Consider the following 24,346-nt stretch of genomic DNA (forward strand, 5'->3'; position numbering starts at 1 on the left):
AGAAAGTGAGGAGGAGCAATCCTGCTAGGAGAAGAACTACTTGTCCCCATTTTAATTTCTTCCTTGTCCTTCAGTGAAGCAGTAAATCCCTGAATGTCTTCCTCAGTTGACATCTTCAAGTTATTCCAGGATCTTATCAAGAGACTTTGGATATACTTGTAGAAGTTGTGTGAGAGAAATTGTACACAGCCCTAGATATCTTACACCCTTCCTTCCTAGAAGGCTTACCGTGCCACTAAATGAGGGGTTGCTGGAACCTGTAAAAGACTTGTGGCACATGTCAGAATTGATATAGACCACATCTAAGCAAGCTGATAGGAAGTACCAAGTCTCTTCCATTGGGATTTGGATGCTTTCTGTTCTAGCCCAGTACCAGGAGCTCCTGTAGTATCTGCTGTCTGATAGTTCAAAGCATCAAGGGCCTGCCAAATATACACCCACGGAGAAAGACTCAAAGAATCTCTACCTATTTGGATACAAAGGCTGCTCTTGCGCCAGCCTGCAGATATGTGGCTGACTACCAAGCGTTCTTCTCTAACTATGACTGTCTGAATTAGGACCAACTGTCTTAGTTTGTGAACTAGGTACCTCAGGAATATTGAGAGGAACTAAAACTGGTCATGACTGACTTCATACTTCCCTTCAGACTGTGCTGGATAGGTCCAGTACAGAGGTTTGTACTGTAGCCACATGTGTAGTGATGAGAAAATCTTCCTAGCTTCAGTCCTTAAAGATTCTCAGGGAGGTCCAAACTACAACGGAGAACCTTCCCTTTGAGGGTAATTAACTTTTTAATTCTAAAACTGCCTGTCTATTTGTTGAGGACTTCTGGACAACAAGTGAGACCACCTGCTTCCTTAAAGCAGCATCTCTCTTCCCAGTACTATTATCAGCCTCAGAGGGTAGAGGAGATTCAAACCTTTATGGGAGTTCCTTATACATTGTTGCATAAAGCTTGGGTTACTCTCAGACCTTATTTCAAGTTTCTGCCCACGGTTGTTTGTATTCCATATGAACCAATTTATTCTAGTCCCAGTGTTCTTCCTGAATCCATTCTCAGCTCCAGGGGAAGTTAAACTTCATATGCTTGTTATAATGAGCATTTTCTATTGATTGATAGGTATGATTATTTTGTTTGTATTTCAGTAGTATTTGCAGCCTCAATTAGTAATTGGTGCCTAGTCTACATTATAATAATTGTTTTAAATTTTCCAGTGCAATAGTCGTGTCTCTTTAATGTTCTTTGACTATTGTCCTTCAAAAATGGCCATACAAGACCTCTTCCTATTATGTAACTGTAGTTATTTAAAGGGACATTCCTTGTTTTTTAAATATTGCTGAGAATAGTATTATGAAATAAACTGCATTGTTTGCAACCCATGTATTTACACATTGAGAATCTGAAAACTGATTTGCATGATTTTTATAGTCCAAGCTGAGAAAAATTCATAATATAAATAAACAGTGAACAGAAAATTAGATTGCTAAAACTGCCTTATTAAAACTCAGAGGACTTAATGGTAAAATAAGCAAATAAATTTGTTTACGTATGACTTAAATATTGGGCTTTCTGTTTACCATTTTTTAAAGTAAATGTTTAAAATCAAGAACTTGTGAACATTTTTTACTATCTAATATCATTACTCTTGTTCACCCTCCCTCTTATTATTTGTTGCATCTTCTCTTAAACTAGATTGTAAATTCTAAAAGTCAAGGAATGTATCACATGATACATTTCTACAAGGCCCCTTACAATAATCTTAACAGGATCCCTGGGCATTGCTGCAGAACATATAACTAATAATTTGATATTTTCCTTTTAAAATAGTCTCCACAGGGCAGTGGGAAAACGTAGATGAAAAGTTGTTGTTTAGAGAAAAATAACACTATTACTGGGCTAATTTAAAAGGGTACAATAGACACAGCAACTGAAACAGGTTAAGGGGAAAATATATTCAGAGCCAATATTGAAATAAAATAAAGGAATAAAATAAACGTAATTGAGCGTGAACGGTGTTAATCTTATTTATCTTTAGAGCCCCGCCAAATTCATGGTCCATTCTGGTCAATTTCACATCCAAAGGATTTGAAAATTGGTCAATTCCATGTTTTCAGATGTTTGCATCTGAAATGTCACGGGCTGCAATCGTGGGGGTCCCGACCCAAAAAGGAGTTGGGGAGGGGGGTGTTGCAAACATGTTGTAGGGGGATTGTGGGATTGCCACCATCACGTCTGTGCTGTCTTCAGAGCTGGGCTCTGAAGGCAGCAGCCGCGGAGCTCCCTGGTTCCACGAGGTGGAGGTGGTCTGATCACCCGCATGCTGCTGGGAGCACCCCAGCTATATGTTCCATGCTGACATTCAATTAATGACATTTGAAACCATTTGAACTTTTTTTTTTTTACTTGCTTTTGTTAACTTAGAGCAGTGGTTCTCAAGTTTGAGGCTACCAATTGAGATCCCTACCTTACAAAACTGCCTCAGATGCTCATATCTACCAATCAGTAAGTTGAGCCTTGACTGTGATTTGCTGCTGTAAAGTGTCAATCAAAAAATCCTATTAAATTCTTTACCTTTCTTTTTATTTTTATCAAAACAAGCTAATAATTGCATCTGGAAGGGGGACAGTTCCCTGTACAATGATCACTTTTATCTCCCCTCCAACCCCCCCCTGCGGCTGTGAAGCAATGGGGTCAGAAAGCAAGTGATGAGGAGGGGGTGTGGAGCTATTTGTAGCCGGGAGAGGTATCCAAGAGCAGCCATGCAGGGAAAGAGGAAGTCCTGTCCCTCCCCAGTGTGGCCTGAGGTGCTCCCAGCAGCGCGGGGGAAATTGAAGCCACCTCCATCTCCAGAAGCCTCCTCTGGCTAAAGGAACGTCTGGGACTGCTGCCCAGCCCCGTAGCTTCCTGCAGCAGGGGAAGGTACCCAGAGGTGGGTCTGATCTTCCCCAAGAAGCTGTGCAGAGAAAGGACAAGTCCTGTTCCTCCCCAGCCCAGCTGAGACACTCCCAGTAGCACAGGAAGATTGGATTTCACAGGGCTTATTTCATTGTCCGGGACACTTTCTCCATGGCCATTAAATTGGTAGGGTCCTATTTATTGTCCTTATAACTTATTATTCTAGTCTAATGGTTTTATTCTGTACAGCCACTTCTGCAGTTTGACATGATGTAGTCTTTTGGCCAGGAGAGACCATTTTGATGAGTTTCTAGCCCTTCAGTGCAATAACCAGAGAAGTCTTTGCTTCTGCTCTCAGCAAAGGATACTCCTAGACTGATTCCTTTCTTATTCTACACAAAATACTTTATAGAATCTGCATCTTAAGTTTTTTGAATAAAGTGTAGCCAGCACAAAGTTCCATGAAACCCATCCGTTCAACTTCATATTATTTGCCTACCAAGTTCAGTGTAAGAAAGTTGTTAATTTCTTAATATCTGGTGTAATGTGTATTCAGCTGTCACACATTCTTTCCATTTTTTCTAAATAATGATGTAAAATTTGATGCAAAACAATCCGTAGGTAGTCCAGAAATGTCAACCATGTTTTATAATATTTTTACATATTTGTCTACTTTTGGGAACATGCCTTTCTCCAGTCACATATTAACAGTAATGTCCATGCTTTAATTTGGTATGGTTTCACAACATAATCCTGAATCCTGCTACGAGTAAAAATAACAATTGATTTGTTGGCATGTTTTCTGTAAGATATAGCCTACCTATATAGCAGTTGTTAGAAAATCAGTTATTAAATGTGTGTGTGGGGGGGGTTAAAATGTTTATACAGCATGATTTTGTTATCTGCCTTCTTCCAACTTCCATCATCTTTCAGGATTATCTAATTTGGACCTTAATCCTAGAAACACATCTGTGTATGCACAGCTTTACTCAATGAGTAAATTCATGTGTATATATATAAATATTAATAAGTTCCAGGGCAGTTCCAGATTATAAGTTCTGGACAGGACATGAACCATGTTATTTTGTGGCTGTCAAGCACAATGTATACCTCTACTTCTATAGAAATAAATCTCTCTGTCTTTAAAAAAAAAAAAAAAAAAAAAAAAAAAAAAGATACCTAACATCATCTGTTTTCTTCATGTGAAGAATGTATTCCATATTTTGAATAAATATGGCATTGTAAGTAACTTCAAGCATGATCAAATATTTAATTTGCCTGAGTAGTTCAAATTAATGTATTTGATAGCTCTCGTGTTGAGTAGCCCAAAACTTTTGAGAGGTAGGATAACTATTAAATTCTCATTCATAATACTATGGTGCTGGTGAGTGTTGTGAAATTGTGAAAATGCTAGCAAAACTGTATTCCATTAAACTGATTAAGATGCCATTGTGGAAGTCTTAAAACTATATTTAAAATGTTCAGTTCTTAATTATATTGATATAATGTACTTCTAAAACCAGAAAAGTCCTTTCGGAATTTGTGGATCTGAGAGATTGTATTTCAGAGATTTGCTTCCAACACTGAGTATCTTTTTAACCAATGACAATTTAAGTTATTTGATTTATATATTCATATTTTACAGTTATTAAATTCTTGTTCTAATAAAGGTTTCTACTTTAAAACTTGAATCTATTGTTCTTTTTAAGATGGTCCTCCTGAAGCACCTGTTACAAATGGAAGCACCACTAACGTAACAACACTGAACGATGATTTGGATATCTTTGGCCCAATGATCTCTAATCCTTTGCCAGCAGCTTCTGTACCTCCTGCTCAGGTAAACTTCAGAAACATGCATTTGCATGTTGTTTTCCTCTTTACTGAATTTTGTTTTGAAAAATGCCAGACCAACCGTTTAGACTGAAATCATCTAGCTTTTATAGGTACAGATATAGCATCAGGGCATACTTTCCCTTATTGCCTTACCAACATCTTAACCAGAATTAGAGAGATCAACAATACACAGTAAGAGAGATTAGTTTCTCTCTAAGCCCATTCAATCTTTGGCCTCTCTGAGATTGCTCAGGAGGCTGTGGGTTGTCCCAGTTCTTGTCATGTGGACTTCTTGCACTAAGAACTAGACAAAGAACACCATCTGATGACATGTAGACAACTAAGCTGTCACCAGATGTCAACAACTTGTGATCACAGAGCATCTGTTGAGATAGATGTAAAAAGCAATATCATTCACCAATCTGCTGACTATTTTCCCGATTTTGGAAGCGAAAGAATGGATACAACTCTAATGAGGTTTTTTCTTACTATTTAAATGTAGTTTGTTGTTGTTACTGGTTGGGGATGTTTTGATTTTTAATGTGGCTTTATAGATTAATTTGAAACATATTTTTTATTTTCTTTATATATGCACAATTTTCTGTAAAATATTTCTTTAAATTGATGGATCTTTGACTTTGGGGGCTAATTACGTTAACTGGCAGCAGGAGAAGGCTGTTATCAGAGAGTGGGGATGAACTGCTGGATTTGGGAGGGAACCAAGCCTGGCCCAACTGTCTACTGCACCCTACTTCTGCCCCAACATAAGGAGTCCCCCCATGTGGGAATCCCAGATTGTGTGGAGGCAATGGGATACCAAGGCCATATGTTGAGTTTGTGTAGGGGGTGGGATAGCAGTTATGGAGAGAGCCTAGCTTAATTTCTCCTCCCTGCCCTCTTGGGAGATGAGTGAGCTTCTGCCCCACGTGGTGCCCTTCAGAGAATGGGATGCTGGGGTCAGTGTCTGCTGCTGTTCTGACAGCAGCATGGGCTCGGCTCTTTAAAATGTTCAGTAGTTTTGACATTGCAAAAATTTTCTTGAGGAAAACAAGTGAGAGAAATGAAATGGTGATTTTTAGCATGTCACAACTCGGCTAAATCTCAGAGGAATGGAACAAAGAAAAGGAGGTTCCCTGCTGAATATCAGAGGCCTGCTGCAAACAACGGAAGTGTTCATATTTCTTAAAGAAAAGGTTGTGAGAATACTGTAAGGGAGAGCGTCAGGCAACCTAAATAGAGGGTAGCTACTAGCTCCACATATAATATTGCTGCCTTGCTTGTCCCAACGACTTATACAATACGTTTCTCCTTCTCTAGGAATCCTAGGCTGGGTTTTGTGTTCCTTCTCAGGGTATGTTTACACTACCTGCCAGATCAGCGGGCAGCAATAGATCCAACGGGGGTCTATTTATCACGTATAGTCTAGACGCGATAAATCGATCCCCAAGCGCTCTCCCATTGACTCCTGTGCTCCACCGCCGCGAGACGCGCAGGTGGAGTTAACAGGGGAGCAGCAGCAGTCAACTCACTGCAGTGAGTAGGTTTAAGTACGTCGACTTCTGCTACGTTATGTAATTTTTACAGCCTTATCAAAGGACAGAATCATACCTTTGGAGGGTGAATAATGATGGAGTCATCCTTGAAACATGACTTAGGCAACAGCCTCAGTCCTTTAAGCTTCCACTGCTTCATTATGCTAGTCAAGAGCCTTACTAGCCTGCTAAAAAGACTTTTTTCAACCGAAGAATAAGAATATTCGTGCTGTATAAAAGATCTTTTTCTGCCTCCGTAGCAGCCCATGTTATTGGACTCTTTACACTTAAAATGTATGTTATGTAGTTGTAGCTATGTCGATCCCAAGATATAAGGTGGGTGAGGTAATATCTTTGGTTGGACCAACTTCTGTTGGTTAGAGGGACAAGCTTTCAAGCCACACAGAGCTCTTCTTCAGGTCTGGAAAAGGTATTCAAAGCATTAGAGTGGCCCTCTAACATCTTCACTATCATGGGACAAAAAACGGGGATTAGTATATTGCAGGTCGTTGTAATAAACCATACATCCCTTTTTTGTCCTATGAGTGCAGTGGTGTTTATGGGCGTCAAATGGCCCCTTAAAATATGTTCTAACTACTTATGCTAAACAGTCTGTTCCACCTTGCATTTAACTGTGATACTCAGAGTATCTTTCCCAGACCTGAAGAAGAACTCTGAGACTCAAAGCTTGTCTGTCCCACCAATACCTCTCAGAATGATCCATGACAGCTTACATAGGGTTTATGGGCATCTGTGTCTTCATCTGAGGAAGGCAAATGTATAATTAAATAGTGTTTCTTGACCAATTCAAAATATTGGGGCAGGAAAACTGTGGACAAAGTTTTTTTGTAGAAACAGTTGCTAAAGACACGAAGTAGCTTTCATAGACAGAAAGTTTACAGATGGCCCTTTCAGAACAGATAACCCTTTCACAGCCATCACTCACCTCTGACCCACACAAGCAACCACACCTCTGTGAGGGAATGCTGCAACAGATTTGACGGAGGAAGGCTCAGTGTAGACTATACTGTATTAGTAGAACCTGTTGCTGAGACATTGTATAGTCCGTTCCTCGACCACGCTGTTGTTATATGTGAAATATTTACTTTGAAATATATTCAAGTGACCAAGTAACCAATATCAGTCAGGTTTATTGCTATAAGCCAACAATATAGTTCAGGAAAAGGGTTCAATATGATACTAGTGTCTCAAAAGCCATCATGTGTGGTGGTACATTCATCTCACACATGATGTGCTCCCAAAGTTATACCCCAATAGCCATTTTTTACTGCCTGTTTGAGTAACATGTACTGTGTATGTCATCTGAAACTAGATTTAACTATCTTGTTTTTCTGGTACCATCGTGTAGCACTTATCTCTTTTTCAACGAACATATGAGGCATGTATACCAAGGGACATGAAGGCATCTCCTTCCTCCTAGATAGAACATTCATATATCTTGTCCTTCTCAACATTCCAGTATTAGCCTGTGAGAGTAACTCTGTAACTGTCGATATAGTAAAACAATCACATATCTTGAATCACGTATCATCAGTAGGAGAGAGAAAACTTGTTCACCTTAGCCTCTAATGATAGAACAAGAAGCAATGGGCTTAAACTGCAGCAAGGGAGATTTAAGTTGGATATTAGGAAAAAGTTCCTAACTGTCAGGGTAGTTAAACACTGGAATAAATTGCCTAGGGAGGTTGTGGAATCTCCATCTTTGGAGATATTTAAGAGTAGGTTAGATAAATGTCTATCAGGGATGGTCTAGACAGTATTTGGTCCTGCCATGAGGGCAGGGGACTGGACTCGATGACCTCTCAAGGTCCCTTCCAGACCTGGAGTCTATGAATCCGGATAGTTTTCCTATCTACTTAAACCAAAACTTACTTCAGCTAATGCAAGATGATATAGGATACTTGACATGGTTAGACAGAATTGTTGGGAGAATATAATTCATTCAGGTATATAACATCACAACACTTATAGATGTTAGGCACAGTATTAATATGTATTGCAGGGGTAGGCAACCTATGGCACACGTGCCGAAGGTGGCACCCAAGCTGATTTTCAGTGGCACTCACACTGCCCGGGTCTTGGCCACCTGTCTGGGGGGCTCTACATTTTAATTTAATTTTAAATGAAGCTTCTTAAACATTTTAAAAACCTTATTTACTTTACATACAACAATAGTTTAGTTATACATTGTAGACTTATAGAAAAACACCTTCTAAAAACGTTAAAATGTATTACTGGCACGCAAAACCTTAAATCAGAGTGAATAAATGAAGACTCGGCACACCACTTCTTAAAGGTTGCCAGCCCCTGATGTATTGCCTAATACTATGCTTGAGTTAGAGAGGTCTCTGTGCATCTCGGAGGAAAACTCCAGATTTGTCAATAGCTGGGAGAGAATAACTCCGATTGGTCACTGAGAGGAGATACTCCATAGAACTGTCACAATACCTCCGAAGTAAATATGTGATCATTCCAGCAATTAGCCCTGGGACAAGCAGTCTTCTGTCTGTTGCAGATGAAAGCCATAGAAAGAATATCATGAAGAGAAATTCTATGGCATGTGCTTAATATTCTTTATCTCAAATTAAAATAGAGATGTGAAATCCATACTGAACCTAACATTTTTAACAAGTGTCCTTGGAATTTAAACTTCTGGACTGAAACCATCATGTCCATATGCAGCTTTCTCAATAAGGGACTCTACCTAAAGGAAGCATACCTGCACTTCCTGACATCTCATCAGAGTACCTGTGCTTCTACTGTCATAAGAAACATTTCCAGGGCAGAGCCATCCCTTTCGGCCTGTAGACATGATTAAACGTCATTACCAAAGTACTGATAAGTTCATGTAATGGCTTTCAGGAGCAGGAAATTCAAGTCTCCACCAATTCCTAAACAACTTGCTTGTCAGAGCTTCCTCGAGAGAGAGCCATTCAGGACAAGAAAATAACTCTACCCTTCCTGCAAGAGCCCAGATTTGTGATGAACGTGGAGAATGGTCATCTGATCCCCACATAGGGCCTGCCAGTAACTCTGGACACAAAGATAAGGTTCACCTCCAATAGGCATCAAATTGATAGTGGACCTGATTCAGCAACTGTCAGTTGCACACCAAGCAAGCCATAAGATTCTTAGTGCATGTTGTTATTATGTATGAAAATTCTCCAGAGACCACATTTCAACATGAAGCACTATAAGGATTCCTGATCCCATTTTAGCCTTCAGTTTATTTGATCTCAGCTGCAAGATGGAGATTCTGGCTCTTGTGTTCCAGTTGCTGAATTGGTGGACTCCCTGCAGAAGGTTCAAATCAGGCCATCTGATATGAGCTAGACAGAACAACAGTAACAACTGACACCACTAAACTCTAATGGGGAAGTTCATTTAAATAACTGAGGGACATACAGAATATGGGCAGACCAAGAGTGAAAAAGTAAACTGTTTGAGATTTGGGACAATCAGGGTCTCTTGCCTTCACTTCCACACACAACTGCACAGAGGTGATGTATGGGGGGAGATGTGGCATGTGTGGTCACATGCCCACCCCCCAAAATTGCTTGGTCACATGGTACAGCCAGAACTCCTCCCTGCAGAGCAGCTGAACTGGTGAGCTGCAGCAGGCAGGGAGAGGCAGACATAGGAGCAGAGGAACAGCTGAGAGCTGCTTGGAGGCGCCGCTGCTTTCGCTGGTCGGGGGGTTAGCTTGAGCTGTTCCAGGGTTGCTTTCCCCCCATGTCAGCAGGCCTGGGTCTATGCATAACACACGTAGTAATCGTTGTTGATCTCAGTGACTTGCGAATAAAGTAGGAATGAAGTCATTGGTACTTTTACAAGGAGGCCATCTTATTATTGAGGTGGACAGAAGCCCACAAATGATCAAGTTCGGCATTCCAGCCTTTGAATAACACTCCCACATTCAACCCGGGGCAGTGACTTCTTGGCAGAAAGGCTGAATGTTATATAAAGAAAACTGCAAGGTAGTCCTTGGTCTTAGGGCGCACATTCTAAAGGCACTACAAAGTAGACCTCTTGTCCTCTGCCTATGTTCTTCTTCGAGTGCTTGTTCACATTGATTCCAATCAGGTGTGTGTGCGCCACATGCACAGTTGTTGGAGAGTTTCTTCCCTAGCAGCTCCCATTGGGTTGGCTTTGGAGCCCCCTGGAGTGGCACTTTTATGATGCTCAGTATATGACCTTGCTGACCTGATCCCCCTTCAGTTCCTTCTTATTGCCCATGATGGTCGTTGGAACTGCAATCACTTGTTCTGCAAATGTCTTCCTTAGTGTTTTTTCCTAATTAGTGTAGTTGTAGTTATTGTTAGTCGTATTTCTTTAGTGTATAGTAGATAGATAGTTGTATTGTGTAAATAGTAAGGTTTGGGGGCAGAGTTTCTCCCCAGTCTCTTAACCCTCTTTGAGCTCTGGGGCATGCTGCGAGCCCCAGGCTTTAGACTCTGTGGAACCTGTAGCAAGCCTATGCCCATTAATGAGCCCCACAACTCTTGCTCAGGGTGTCTGGGGGAGATGCACCAGTCAGAAAGGTGCAAGATCTGCAGGGCTTTCTGCCCAAGGACAAGGAGGAGTGAGATTTCCACCTCAAGCAACTGCTTATGGAATCCGCTGTTTGCCCTCAGCTGGCTGTGGACCGCCAGAACCCAGCACTGAGCGCGTCCGTACGGACTGCTCTGGCATTGGTATGTGACACAGTGCCAAGGAAGGACTCTGGCACGAGACACCCTCAGCACTGCAAGTGGAGGCAACGGCCCGGTGCCACATGAGGCATAGGAAAGCCAACGGGGGCACTCACCAGTACCAAAAGCTGCACGACCAGCAGGTGATGCACCAGCATACCCCAGAAAGGAGCACTTGGAACCTAGGCAGCATGAGTCAGAGCCATCAACTTTGGTGCCCCAGAAGGGACCGTTGAGTCTGCCATGCAGCAACTCCCCAGAAAGGCAGTGCCAGGTGGAGGAGTTAGAGCTACCTTCCACCCTAGACACTTTTGGAGCTACCAGAGACTTAATTGAGGTGATGGCTCCACAGCCCCTGGTGCTAAGAGACAAGCCTCTGGTTCTGACAAGTTTGGCACTGTCTAGAGGCAAGCTGACTGTGATGAGGCGATCACCATCTCCTGCCCAGTACTGCTCCTCTCGGCACCGTTCCAGGTAACCGTTGCCATGGCACCACTCCTGACACTGGGCTCCCTCTTGGGCTCTGGCACCAGCAGGGCGACACTCCCCTTCTCTGGCACAACACAGATCCACACCGATCTCTGGTGCTGAGAGAAGACTGGCACCGATCTACGGCACCGATCTACAGCACCGAATCTGCAACATCAGTTGCAACACTGGACGCCCGGCACCATTGTCCGACGCTGGATGCCCGGCACCAATCCCCAGTGTGGGTGACTCAACATCGGTCCCCTCGCTTCAACAGGTTGGCACCTATCTCCTGCGTATGCGCCGCCGTGGTCATCAAGGTCAGGATCTATTTTCTTGGACTCTGATGGGGACTCCTACTATTCCTGTCATAGGGCAGCGGAACTGGCATGGCAACCACAGTGGCAGCCTCTGGCAAAATGGCCCTTTTGGACCCCCTGGTCTTACCACCAGCCCCAGGGCTCCCTTTCAAGGGACTCCCATTCAGTGGCTTCAGAGCATCGGCCACTCTAGCCAACCAAGCACAGGCCTACATCCCAGGGATCAGAGGCCACTCTGACCCAACCGTTGCTGCCATCCCAGGCTGTCACAGAGGTGACCCCAAGACAGGACCAACCACAAGCTCAAGGTACAGTCATTTCTGCTACAGAGACACGCACTGGCCAGGAAGACCCAGTCTCGCCTCTGGAATCCTTGTCTTCATCCCCTGTTGAGGCTGTGACAGGGGCTTAAGCCTCAGGCCCCCCTCTAATTGAGCTGAGCACAGGGCACATCAGGACCTTCTGAGTTGGATTGTCTGCAACATGGGGTTACAAGCAATAGGAAGTGCTCAGTGTTCAGCTCATTGCAGAGGCACAGCCTGGGTTCAATCACGGACGCATTTCTGCTACCCTGGGGAGACTGCCTTAAGTACGCCTTTCCACTGTTCCCTCCTATGCACAGGGTACTGCTCAAGATTTGCAGGGCCAAAGTGAAGGTAATTCTGCTGGCCCCAGCATGGCCCTGACAGCACTGGTATACCACGCTTCTGGAGTTGTCAGTGGACGCCACGATCATGTTACTTCTCCATCCCAATCTGATCGCTCAGAATCACGGTTGCCTTCACTACCCAGACCTCCAGTCCCTCCATCTCACAGTCCAAAAGCTTCATGGTTAAACCCAAGGGAGCTCCTGTGCTCAGAACCGGTAAGGGAGGTTCTACTTGGCAGCAGGAAACCATCCACCAGGACCACTTAGGTAGCTAAGCGGAAAAGGTTCACTTGCTGGTGTGCCCACTGCCACTCCAGGTGCCTCTACCTCTCCTCCTTGAGTATTTTCTACACTTCAAACAACAAGGCCTAGAAGCATCATCCATCAAGGTGCACCTCACTGTTATTTCAGCCTTCCATCCAGGAGAGTCTGGATGTTCTGTATTCGCTAACCCCATGGTAGGCCGTTTCCTCAAGGACCTGGGACGGTTATATCCACAGATTAGACAGTCTGTTCCTGCATGAGACCTTAACCTAGTCCTCTCCAGACTAATGGGGCCCCCTTTTGAACTGCTGGCAACTTGCTCCCTGCTCTGTTTGTCATGGAAAATGGCCTTGCTGGTTGCAATCACATCAGCCAGGCAGGTGTCTGAGTTAAAAGCCCTAACCTCTGACCCACCCTACACAGTTTTCCACAAGGACAAGGTGTAGCTCAGGTAATGTCAGAATTCCACACTAGCTAAAATGTTTTTCTGCCTGTCTTCTATCTTAAGCCTCATGCCGGTACCCAGGAGCAGAGGCTGCACTCACTGGATGTTCGGCAAGTGCTAGCGTTCTACATCAAGTGCACAAAGCCGTTCAGGAAGTCGAGCCAGCTGTTCGTGGCCGTGGCAGACAGGATGAAAGGACTCTCGGTCTCATCTCAAAGAATATCTTCCTGGATCAGAGCCTGCAGCCACTCATGTTACTAGCTGGCCAAGGTCCCATTCCTGGCTCTTAAGACTCATGCCACAAGGGCGCACGCCTTATCAGCTATGTTCCTGGCCCAGGTCTCGATACAAGAGATCTGCAGGGCAACAACTTGGTCATCTGTGCACATGTTCACCTCTCAGTATGCTATCACCCAACATGCCAGAGATGAAGCGGCATTCAGCTGGGCGGTGCTCCAGTCAGCAATTCCTTCACTCTGATCCTATCTCTGGGGTACAGCTTAGGAGTCACCTGATTGGAATTGATGTGAACAAGCACTCGAAGAAGAAAAAATGGTTACTCACCTTCTTGTAACTGTTCTTCAAGATGTCTCGTTCACGTCCTTTCCAATAACCACCCTTCTTCCCCTCTGTCAGAGTAACTGGCAAGAAGGAACTGAAGGGGGATCAGGTCAGCAAGGTCATATATTGAGCGCCATGAAAGCGCCACTCTAGGGGGGTCCACAGCTGACTCGATGGGAGCTGCTAGGGAAAAAACTCTGACTCTGCATGCGGTGCACACAGCGGATGGGAATGGATGTGAACAACACATCTTGAAGAACAATAGTTACAAGAAGGTGAGTAACTGTTCAGATATTAGGAATGGCAATATACAAAAACCTGTAGGAGAGCACTTCAACCTCCCTGGCCACACTATAGCAGACCTTAAGGTGGCCATCCTGCAGCAAAAAAACTCAGGACCAGACTTCAAAGAGAAACTGCGAGCTTCAATTCATCTGCAAATTGACACCATCAGCTTAGGGTTGAACAAAGACTGTGAATGGCTTGCCAACTACAGAACCAGTTTCTCCTCCCTTGGTTTTCACACCTCAACTGCTAGAACAGTGCCTCATCCTTCCTGATTGAACTAACCTCGTTATCTCTAACTTGCTTGCTAGCATATATATACTGCCCTGGAAATTTCCACTATATTCATCTGACGAAGTGGGTATTCACCCACGAAAGCTCATGATCCAAAACGTCTGTTAGTCTATAAGGTGCCACAGAATTCTCTGCTGCTTTTACAGATCAGACTAACACGGCTACCCCTCTGATATTTGTTTTTTATGTGAGCCCTAACAAGTTGTCTCCATTTTTTGTGTGTCATGGGTTTGCAATGTATATGTGGAGTTTTTTTAAGGTAAAATTTTGAAGGACTTAGGAGCTCAAGTTCCATTTTCAAAAGTGACTGAAGAGTCTGTTGTACTGACTTTCACTGGATGTAGGCTCCTAAGTCATTGAGGCTCTTTGAAAAACTTTCCCAAATCTTTCTTCTCCCAGGGAAAAACCTCTTAATCTCCCCCATACATGCTCCTCTGCTGCCTCCCTTCTCAGTCACTGTGGTCACCATCCTGCTGTCATTCAGGCCTTAATCTGGTGACTCTTTGACTCAGGTTTATTCTAGGTCATCACATCCAGGCTATGTATAAATCTTGCCTTTCTTATCATCCACAAATCTAAAACCCCTCGTCTCAAATCTTAATTACTCACCATCCTTTTCTTCTGGCTTGATAAATGCAATCTTGCACCACTCATGTCTTTCGATATATTTATCCATAAAGATATTTTCCTAGCCTGTCACTGTGACCATGCCACTTCCCTAGCATCCGTCACTGGTTCCCTCTTCTCTGTTACATCAAACTAAGATACTTGTCTTCATTTTCAAAGCCTTTCATGCACTTAAACCCCCCACCATGCCTATCATCTCTCATTCACTGTGGAGATGTGAACTCACACATCTGTCTGGCCTATGATGCCAGCTTCAATGGCCCACTTGTTACATTTCCACAAGCACCTTTGTGTTCTTCCGTGCTGCTCTCACCTTGTGAGGAAGTTCCCAAAACATCTGCAAAACTGATGCATTATCCTACTTCAGAACTTCCTTCAAACTCTCCTTTTCTATGTTACCATATTAAAAAAATGAGATGTATGATGCTAGTGTACATCAAACCACTGTCTGGCACACTGGCTCCAATATTGTCTCGTTTCTTTTACTTCTCCATCTGTTTATATCACCTGTTGTGCCTCTTGTTTTATATTTTGATCGTAAGCTCTTGGAGAAGGGGACCAATCTTTTTTTTCCCCCCTTTATTGTGCAGTACTAGCACAGTGGGATCCTGGTCCACTGACAGAGTTCTAGACACTGCAGTAATACAAATAAACTTTTTCTATATTACAAATAGACTTCTCATTCTTCACTTTGGTTATTATCTCAGCCAGTTCCTTGATGGCACTTCGTTACTCTCATTTTGTTCATTCATAGATTCAGAGGGTGAAATCCTGACCCCATTGAAGTCAACAGTTTTGCCATTGATTTCAGTGGGATATTTTAAAGCCAAAAATGGAGCTATATGATTATCTACTCTGACTTTCCTGCGTAATGTAGGCCAGGGGTCGGCAACCTTTCAGAAGTGCTGTGCCGAGTCTTCATTTATTCACCCTAATGTAAGATTTCGTGTGCCAGTAATACATTTTAATGTTTCTAGAAGGGCTCTTTCTATAAGTCTATAATATATAACTAAACTATTGTTGTACGTAAAGTAAATAAGGTTTTTAAAATGTTTAAGAAGCTTCATTTAAAATTTAAACTAATATGCAGATCTTCTCAGTTTAGTGTGATCCTTGCCCTTGCTTTTCCTTGCTGAGTTTTCCAGTTTCTGGCATGTATTCGGATACTTTAAGCTGCACACAGGCTTCTGAGTGATTAGGGACAGAAGACAGATTTCATGTGTGAAAATACCTGTTCACACAGGTACGTGGATATAAATGCTGAAAGCATTGAAAACACAATTTTCTTCTAACAGTTAAATTTCACTGGCAGGGAAGTCCAGCAGGTCAGAATAGAGGCCCCATGATCTCTCTTGGTAGTTTCAAGTGCACTCTGCAGATCTCCAAACTTTGATGCCCACAATTCTGAGCTTTTTAACTGAATGAGCTGCATTTCAAAATCTTCTACCCCCATCCACTGAAATACAGACAAATCAAAGTCGCTTTCGTTGAACTTTTCAGGTTTAATTAGAAAAGAAAGCATTGAGCCAAATCCCTGGAAATCTTGAAAGCTTGAAATCTGTCAGAAAATTCTGATTCCAGTTCTTGCATGTACATTCTAATCTCAGCATCAAATGCAGCACGCTGTTCCACATGAGATGATAGTGATGTAAGCAGCAAATCAGGACTTAAAAATATCCCAGTACAGTGGTGCTGGAACAATTTTTAAGGTGGAGGTGCTGAGCTGTGCTCCCTCTTGCCCCTATCTGCACCCCTCAGTGCCCCAGGCTGGGGCCAGTGAGCCACAGCTGCGGGCAGCTGCAGAGCCCCAGGCCAGTGGCCATGACCCTGGGCCAGCAGCAGAGCCCCCCAGACCGGGGGCAGGACCTGGGGCCGGCAGATGGCTGAGCAGGGCTGGCAGATGGAACCCCAGCTGGCAAGGGGCCGGCGGCCGGTACCCCAGACCAGCAGCAGAGCCTCGGACCAGTGGCTAGAATCAGGGTAGTGTGAGTGCCACTGAAAATCAGCTGGTGTGCGGCCTTTGGCATGTGTGCCATAGGTTGCCTACCCCTGCCATAGAATTTCAAGTGGTTCCTGCATGAAGTCCATAACTGCTGGTTGAGCTACAGCATGTTTTTTTAGAAAGGCATTGTCATAAACAGATAGCTAAGGGTTAATGTTTCTTTTGCCTGTAAAGGGTTAACAAAGGAAACCACACACCTGACCAGAGGACCAATCAGGAAACCGATTTTTCAAAGCTCAGGGAGGGAATTTTTGGGTGTGTGTCTTTTGTCTGTGTTTCTGTTCTGTGCTCTCTCGGCTATGAGAGTGATTTCTATCTCCAGGCTTTTCTAATCTTCTGTTTCCAAGTGTAAGTACAAAGGTAGAAAGACAATAGGTTTTTATATTTTTTTTGTATTTACATGTGTGTAGTTTGCTGGAATGTTTTAAATTGTATATCTTTTTGAATAAGGCTGTTTTATTCATTTTTCTTTTAAGCTAATGACCCTGTATATTGTCAACCTTGATACAGAGAACAGTTTTATGTCTTTTTTCTTTCTTTTTATATAAAGTTTTATTTTTAAGACCGGTTGGATTTTTTCCTAGTTGGAACTCACCAGGGAATTGGTGGGGAGGAAGGAAACAGGGGGGAAGGGAAAATCTTTGTGTCAGAGTGGCAAAGCTTACCTTTGCAGGGACTCTGACTGAGGGTGAAAGAAACTTGATCTCTCTGTGTTTGCATTTCAAGGACTTGAAACGGTATCTCCTAGTGTACCCAGGGCGGGAAACCGGGGAGGAAATAAAGAGGAGACAAGGGGAGGGGGTTATTTCCCTTTGTTGTAAGACTCAGGGCATCTGAGTCTTGGGGTCCTCCAGGGAAGGTTTGGGGAGACCAGAGGGCACCAGAGACTGGAAATCTGGCTGGTAGCAGCGCTATCAGATCCAAGCTGGTAATTAAGCTTGGAGGTTTCATGCAATCACCCACATTTTGGACGCTAAGGTTCAGAATTGGGATTTATGCTTATGACAGGCATCCACGCCTCAAAGACTTCAGGTGATTAATAATCCACACATCTCCAGGTAAATTTAAATGGTTAATTACCTTCACTATATTAAAAAACCAAAGCCTCGTTTCTAATCAGAATTTGTGTAGCTTCAGCTTTCAGCCATTGGACTGTGTAATGCCTTTGCTGTTATTTTTTTCCATTTCCTCAGAAACCAAATGGTCTGGTTTTCTCAAATTTTATACTGAATGTTTATGTTGCAAAATTTCTAGAAATGACAGTTATTGAGTAGGGGTGGAGGACAGGACCAGTAGTGGGGTGTTGAGAGGCTGGGATTGTATTTACATATGAGGTGATTAAAGATGGGCCCATGGCAGAACATCCAGAACTTTCCTTTACTTTGTTTTGTTTGGGTTTAGGATTTTCTAGCCCCTCTCTACAAGAGTTATTTAAATTGAGGATGGAAAAGACCTAAAACAATAAATATAATTTATACAATAGTTTACGTAGTGTACAATGCAATTTTTATTTATGCAGTGTCATATGTGCGCATTTTAATATTTTATATGTTTAAAACACATTTTCCTCCATTCTCGCACAACACATTATCACAGATGTTAAACGCTGCACTCCCTGGACTTAATTTCAGAGGGAATGTGAATGAGTTCTAATTGCTTATGTCTCTTATGATTGTATCATGTCTTGGCTAATCCAAATTGCCTGTTTTAAATATTGAGAACTTAATAATCCTTCCATTATGCAGCCTTTGTCATGATGGGATAATATGTGAAGTCAAGTCAGGATGAATGCAAGATTTGTTTCTAGTCCCATACTTTTTATTTCCAGGCTTCCCTTTCTCGTTATCAGACAATAATATGGGTTGGAAAAATGTGTTTGAAACTGGAGAGTGTAACTGCAGCTTTTCAGATAAGATACTTGTCAGAAGCTGCTAAGCTCTTTTACTGAACAGGTAGCTGAAACAATAGTGGCCTCGGCACATGTCACCACCCAACAAAGGCACATACAATGCACATGTGGAGGGAGGGGTTTCTCTGGCTACTGTACTTTGAAGGTTTTTGTGTGAGAGAGTAGTAGTATCAGAAAGACTAGAGAAACTGAGAGATTGTAACAAGGAAAGCCAAGGACGCAGTCTGGACAAGCACTGACAGCAGGGCCTGAGACAAGCCTAGAGAGAGTGCTTTTGGGCCAAGCGCTGGCTGAAATGGGCTTGGAGCTGTGAACGAAGAAACTGTCTGCTGTTTGAGTTGTCCTGTGTTCAGGAAAACAGGACAGTATACATTCTTTGTAAACAAAGATGCCTGACTTCATCAATTTCTCCTCCTCAGAAACAAATGTAGGACCCTGAACTTTGGCGAACCATTCAGGTCGGAAGGGGTAACAGTAAGAGCCACTTGCCTGTGGTTAGACTTCAGGTCTTCAGCTTCTGCTTGAGTCAGACAAGTCAGGGTTGCATATTTTTTGTGTTACTTCCCCTGAGCTCTAAACATCACTTCACCTTTGTATTATTCTCCTTTGACTGGCCAAATGTGTCAACCATTAACAACATAAACAAGAGAAATTAATTTTGATTTATAAGTATTTACAGAGTGAAAGTTGCTTATACAATGTACGTAATATTCAAATATATTAATATATTGCAGCACATCTCTTCAGTGCAGTCACTGAACCCACCTGCAGAGAAATGTAGTTTTTCTGTGCACTATTTGCTTAGGAATTACTGAGTACTGTATTTCCTAAAGGTATACTGTTGTGTATACACAAAAAATTATAAAATTTGAAATTTTATATTTTGAAAATTATTTTTCTTGCAGAATTTGTTTGGACATAGATAATGCACAAAGCACCATATGACTGTAATGCTGCACACATTATTCAACCAATATGGATGTCATCAAACTCCTGCAGGAGACATAGGCCATCCTGAATTCCTAGGGCTTGTCTACACTTAGGGCAAGTCTACACTACAGGGTTAAGTCGACCTAAGTTATGCACTTCCGTTGACGTAGCTTAGGTCGACTTATTTGGGGTGTCTACATCGTGCTGGGTCGACGGGAGAAACTCTTCCGTCAACTTACCTTAAGCTTCTCATTCTGGTGTAGTACCGGAGTCAAAGGGCGAGCGATCTGCAGTCAATTTAGACCCGCTAAATCAGGGATTGGCAACCTTTGGCACGTGGCCCATCAGGGAAATCTGCTGGTGGGCCAGGATAGTTTGTTTACCTGCAGCATCCGCAGGTTTGGCTGATCACAGCTCCCACTGGCCGCGGTTCACTGTTTCAGGTGAATGGGGACTGCGGGAAGCGACGCGGGCCAAGGGATGCCAGTGGGAGCTGCAGTCTGTATACCCATGCCTCTGTAATTCTTCCAGGACTATGCTAACCCACCAATAAATGGACCATAAAGTTGCATAACAATATAAATTATTATAAACTATTGAAATTCTAATTTGATGTTTCCCAAAAGAGAGCCCATGCTTTCCTTACAAACAGTAGTCATGTACTAAAAGTGGCATGCTTTCTAGATCTTATCAGACAAGTTAATTTTTAATCTGAGTCACATTAATAAAAATTGGTGTCTGTAGTAAGAGTAAACACTTTGTTTATTAATCTGGATGAAAGCAAGATGTTACTGTAAGTACGTACACACCTTGATAGCTAGGGTGCAGGTTTGACCTAGCTGCAGGGGATGATGCAGGTCCTTGTCTCCTCCTCACTGCTCTCTTAGTTGTGGTCGTGTCTTTGGCTTCCTCATGGTGTTGGGAAACAGGATATGGTGACCCTCTCCTCTGTCTTTGATTGGCTATTGTAGAAATGCTGGAATCCTGATTGGTCTCAGGCTTCCTTTTCCTTCCAGGTTTTGGGGCTTTGCCTAGGCCTGAGTTTGCTGCCATCTGTCCTCCCTCTCTCTGATTTGTTGTGATCTGATTTAGTTTTTGCCACTTCCTGGAATGCTGAACTTTCGGAATTAGGAAGGCATTTTTCCTATAACACAAAGCTGGGCTCATACCATATGGCTTTTTGCCACCTATTCAGTAATCAAGTGATCTGGTCATCTGTAGTGTTAGGTGGTTGCAACGTTTTCTGGAATCCAATATGGATAGGATGACCAGTCATCCCATTTTTAAAGGGATAGTCCCATATTTAAGCCCTCCTGCAGGTGTCCCAACTTCTTAAAAACAGGCAAATTGTCCCATATTTTCTGTTTGTGACCCTGCATGCCGCCCGTGTTGGATCAGGAAGAGACTGTGCCAGGTATCAGGAGATGCGAGTCTGTCCTGGGGTCCCAGCCAGGCATGGAAGGCAGCGAGCACTGGCCAGGGAGGGTTGGGTTGCGTTGGTCGGTCTCACACACATACCCAAGAGAGGCATACGGGAGCGTGTGTGTGTGTGTGACCTCTGAATGTGAACTCTAACAGCTAAAAGAAGGTAAATAAAAAGACTCCAACTACACAGTGTTTCTTTTTAACAGGGGCTCAATCAACTTTGTGTTAATTTGAACTTTGTACGGCATAGTTTTGATTGATTGCCATTGAACTCACTTGAATACAAGTAATTTTATCAGGTGTGCTTTATTAAGCATAGGGAAATATGGTCACCCTAAATATGGATATTGACATTTGCAAGTCTGAGCTGGGAGGTTGACAGCCCTGTTATGGGCAGCCTGGAGGCTTGGTACATTTAGCAGAGGGAGGATGTAATTATCTTAAGCCTAGGATTTGCACCATCTTGAACCTCCTTTCATCTGTTCCCCTATCCTTAACATGAGGTAAAAATGGCTGGGGAATTTGCAGATCCATCCCCCTGATCCTTGAGGAGTGTAACTGGTTAGTTTGCTCTTTGATGGATTATAGGGCTTACAACTGGTGTATGCTCCAGTATTGGGAGCCCATATTGGCCCAAGTATGAGGTAGATAGTTGAGGGGGTTTAACCCTGCAAATTCTGTGTGAGCCCGATCGATCTTCTGGTGGGGAAAAAAAAATTCCCTGTAACCTAACCCCACCCCCCTTTACATTAATTCTTATGGGGAAATTGGATTTGTTTAACATGGTTTCACTTAAAATCACATTTTTCAGGAACATAACTACAACATTAAGCTAGGAGTTACTGTAGTGAGTTCCTATTGGTAAAGTGAACATTTCATTCTGGTAGAGGATTATGTTGTATAAAGACAATATGTTGTTTATTCAGATACCAGAGGCAAGGAACCATCTTGTTTGAGGCCATCTTTGTGTAATTTGTTTCTAAAGCATTAATTAAAAAGTAGTAAGTTTGAGAAAGATTGAAGGTAGACTAGAGCAGGGGTAGGCAACCTATGGCACACGTGCACATGAGCTGATTTTCAATGGCACTCACGCTGCCCGGGTCCTGGCCACCAGTCCAGGGGCTTTGGATTTTAATTTAATTTTAAATGAAGCTTCTTAAACATTTTAAAAACCGTATTTACTTTACATACAACAATAGTTTAGTTATATATTATAGACTTATAGAAAGAGACCTTCTAAAAATGTTAATGTATTACTGGCACACGGAAGCTTAAATTAGAGTGAATAAATGAAGACTTGGCACACCACTTCTGAAAGGTTGCCTACCCCTAGATTAGAGGCTTATGAAAATCGAGATAGTGCTTATTTGCCTAGTGATAGCAACTTAACTGTCCAAAAGTCAGTTTTCGAGATGTGATGTGAAAATACTATTCTTAGACTAAAGAAGCTAATTGTAGACAAGGTAATGTCTTCCAATACTGTGAAAAAGCTTTTGTTCTGGTTCCTATCTAATTTCCTCTCTGAGGATTAATGAAAAATGTGAAATCGTAATGTCCTTCTTGGTTTCTTAATCATTTCTCGTCACTTTATGAGGTATGCTATCCACAGATGGAAAATTTAGGAACAGCAAGAGTCGTGTAACCAATGTATATAAACACAAATTCACTCAGTCATTTTTGCTGCATGTGTTAACCTGAATGGGTCCTCCCTGCAGATGCTATGCATTGGCAAGTATTTGGGTTTCTTTGTGGTCATATTACAAATTGTAAAATACTGATTCACTTACAACTAATTTAATAACTAAATTGCTTTTAATTTAGTTTAGGAGTGAGAATGCACAGCTCTTAATCTGATATAATTTCCACTGGTAGCTTCATTCAATAGCCTGTCTGTTTTGACCTTTATTTCCCAGAGCACTTCCACTAAACCAACAGCTGCCACCTTATCTGCTGCATCCGGGGATCTTGATCTGTTCATTGAGCAAACAACAAAATCAGAAGAGTCAGCGAAGAAACAACTCTCCAAAGACTCCATCTTATCACTGTATGGTACTGGGACCATGCAGCGGCAAAATGCTCCAGGTAATTAATTTTCAAATCTGTTTCCAAAGAGATTCAATTTTTAAGCAGTGTTTAAAATACAGGAGTTATAATCTCCTGTCAACATAAAATTAAACACATTTGTATATTCAAGTGGATTTGTTTCTTCTTACCATTTTTACAGCTGAAAATTAAAATGAATGAAGCATTAAGACTAGAAGAAAAAGTAGTACAGGATTCAGGTTAATTTTATTTTCTTAGACGTTATAGCTGTTCTCATATTATAAACTATCACATACAAAATATACTGATATCAAATAATAAAAATTAGGATTAACTTTTGTTGTATGATCATTCATTACTTGGGTATGCAATGAGATTCTTCAGTATATGAATAGCAGACTGCCTAAATCATTACAAAGTCATGTTTTGATCTCATTAAACTGGTGGGAATTCACTAATTTTCAGTAGTGTGACTGAGATAAGAGATGCCTGTGCAGATGAGATAAAAATTTGGCCCTGAGGCTGCAGAGCTCAGCTTTGGCAGTTAAACTGTTGTTTATTGTGCCATTTTTGTTGTTACACCATTCTTTCTTATCGCTTTCTCACTTTTGCCAGATACTGATTTTGTGTACAATAGGGTGGATAGAATCAGCTATACAAATTATCTTCTAAAACTGGCATTTAGTTATTCAAACTTTAGAGAAGAAAAGTTATCTATCTTCTTTTCTGTTCCTCCCACTCCCGCGCCTTCCAAAACGCAGGTATCTTCATGGGATCTTCTTCCATGCCATTTACCACACAACCGTCAACTAATTTTCAAGGTTTTCCAGCCATGGGAGTACCTGTACCTGCAGCTGGTGGAATAATGGGGAATATGATGGGACAATCAGTGCCTGTCATAGGACAGAACACAGGTATGATGGTGGGCATGGGAATGCCCAATGGTTTCACTGGCACTACACAAACTGGTGTGATGGGACTTCCTCAAAATGTCGTTGGACCCCAAGGAGGAATGGTGGGACAAATGGTTACTGCACAAAATAAATATGGCATGCAACAAAATCAACAAGCTCAATGGAACATCCCTCAGGTGAGGATTTTTTTGCCCTTATATTGATTGGATAAAAGTTTCTGCTCTGTTGTAGATCCTG

At 42.4% G+C, this 24,346-nt stretch overlaps 1 protein-coding gene across 1 annotated transcript in view; it reads left to right on the top strand.

Moving 5' to 3' along the window:
* The window catches only part of SMAP1 (small ArfGAP 1), a 239,813-nt gene that overhangs the window by 210,981 nt on the left and 4,486 nt on the right, over positions 1–24,346 (top strand). The window contains 3 exon segments of the mRNA XM_032804568.2: positions 4,606–4,733; positions 23,066–23,234; positions 23,957–24,285. Of these exon segments, the coding sequence (XP_032660459.1) occupies positions 4,606–4,733; positions 23,066–23,234; positions 23,957–24,285 (626 nt within the window).

The sequence above is a fragment of the Chelonoidis abingdonii genome, chromosome 3, assembly GCF_003597395.2.
Source record: "Chelonoidis abingdonii isolate Lonesome George chromosome 3, CheloAbing_2.0, whole genome shotgun sequence".
Lineage (NCBI taxonomy): Eukaryota > Metazoa > Chordata > Testudines > Testudinidae > Chelonoidis > Chelonoidis abingdonii.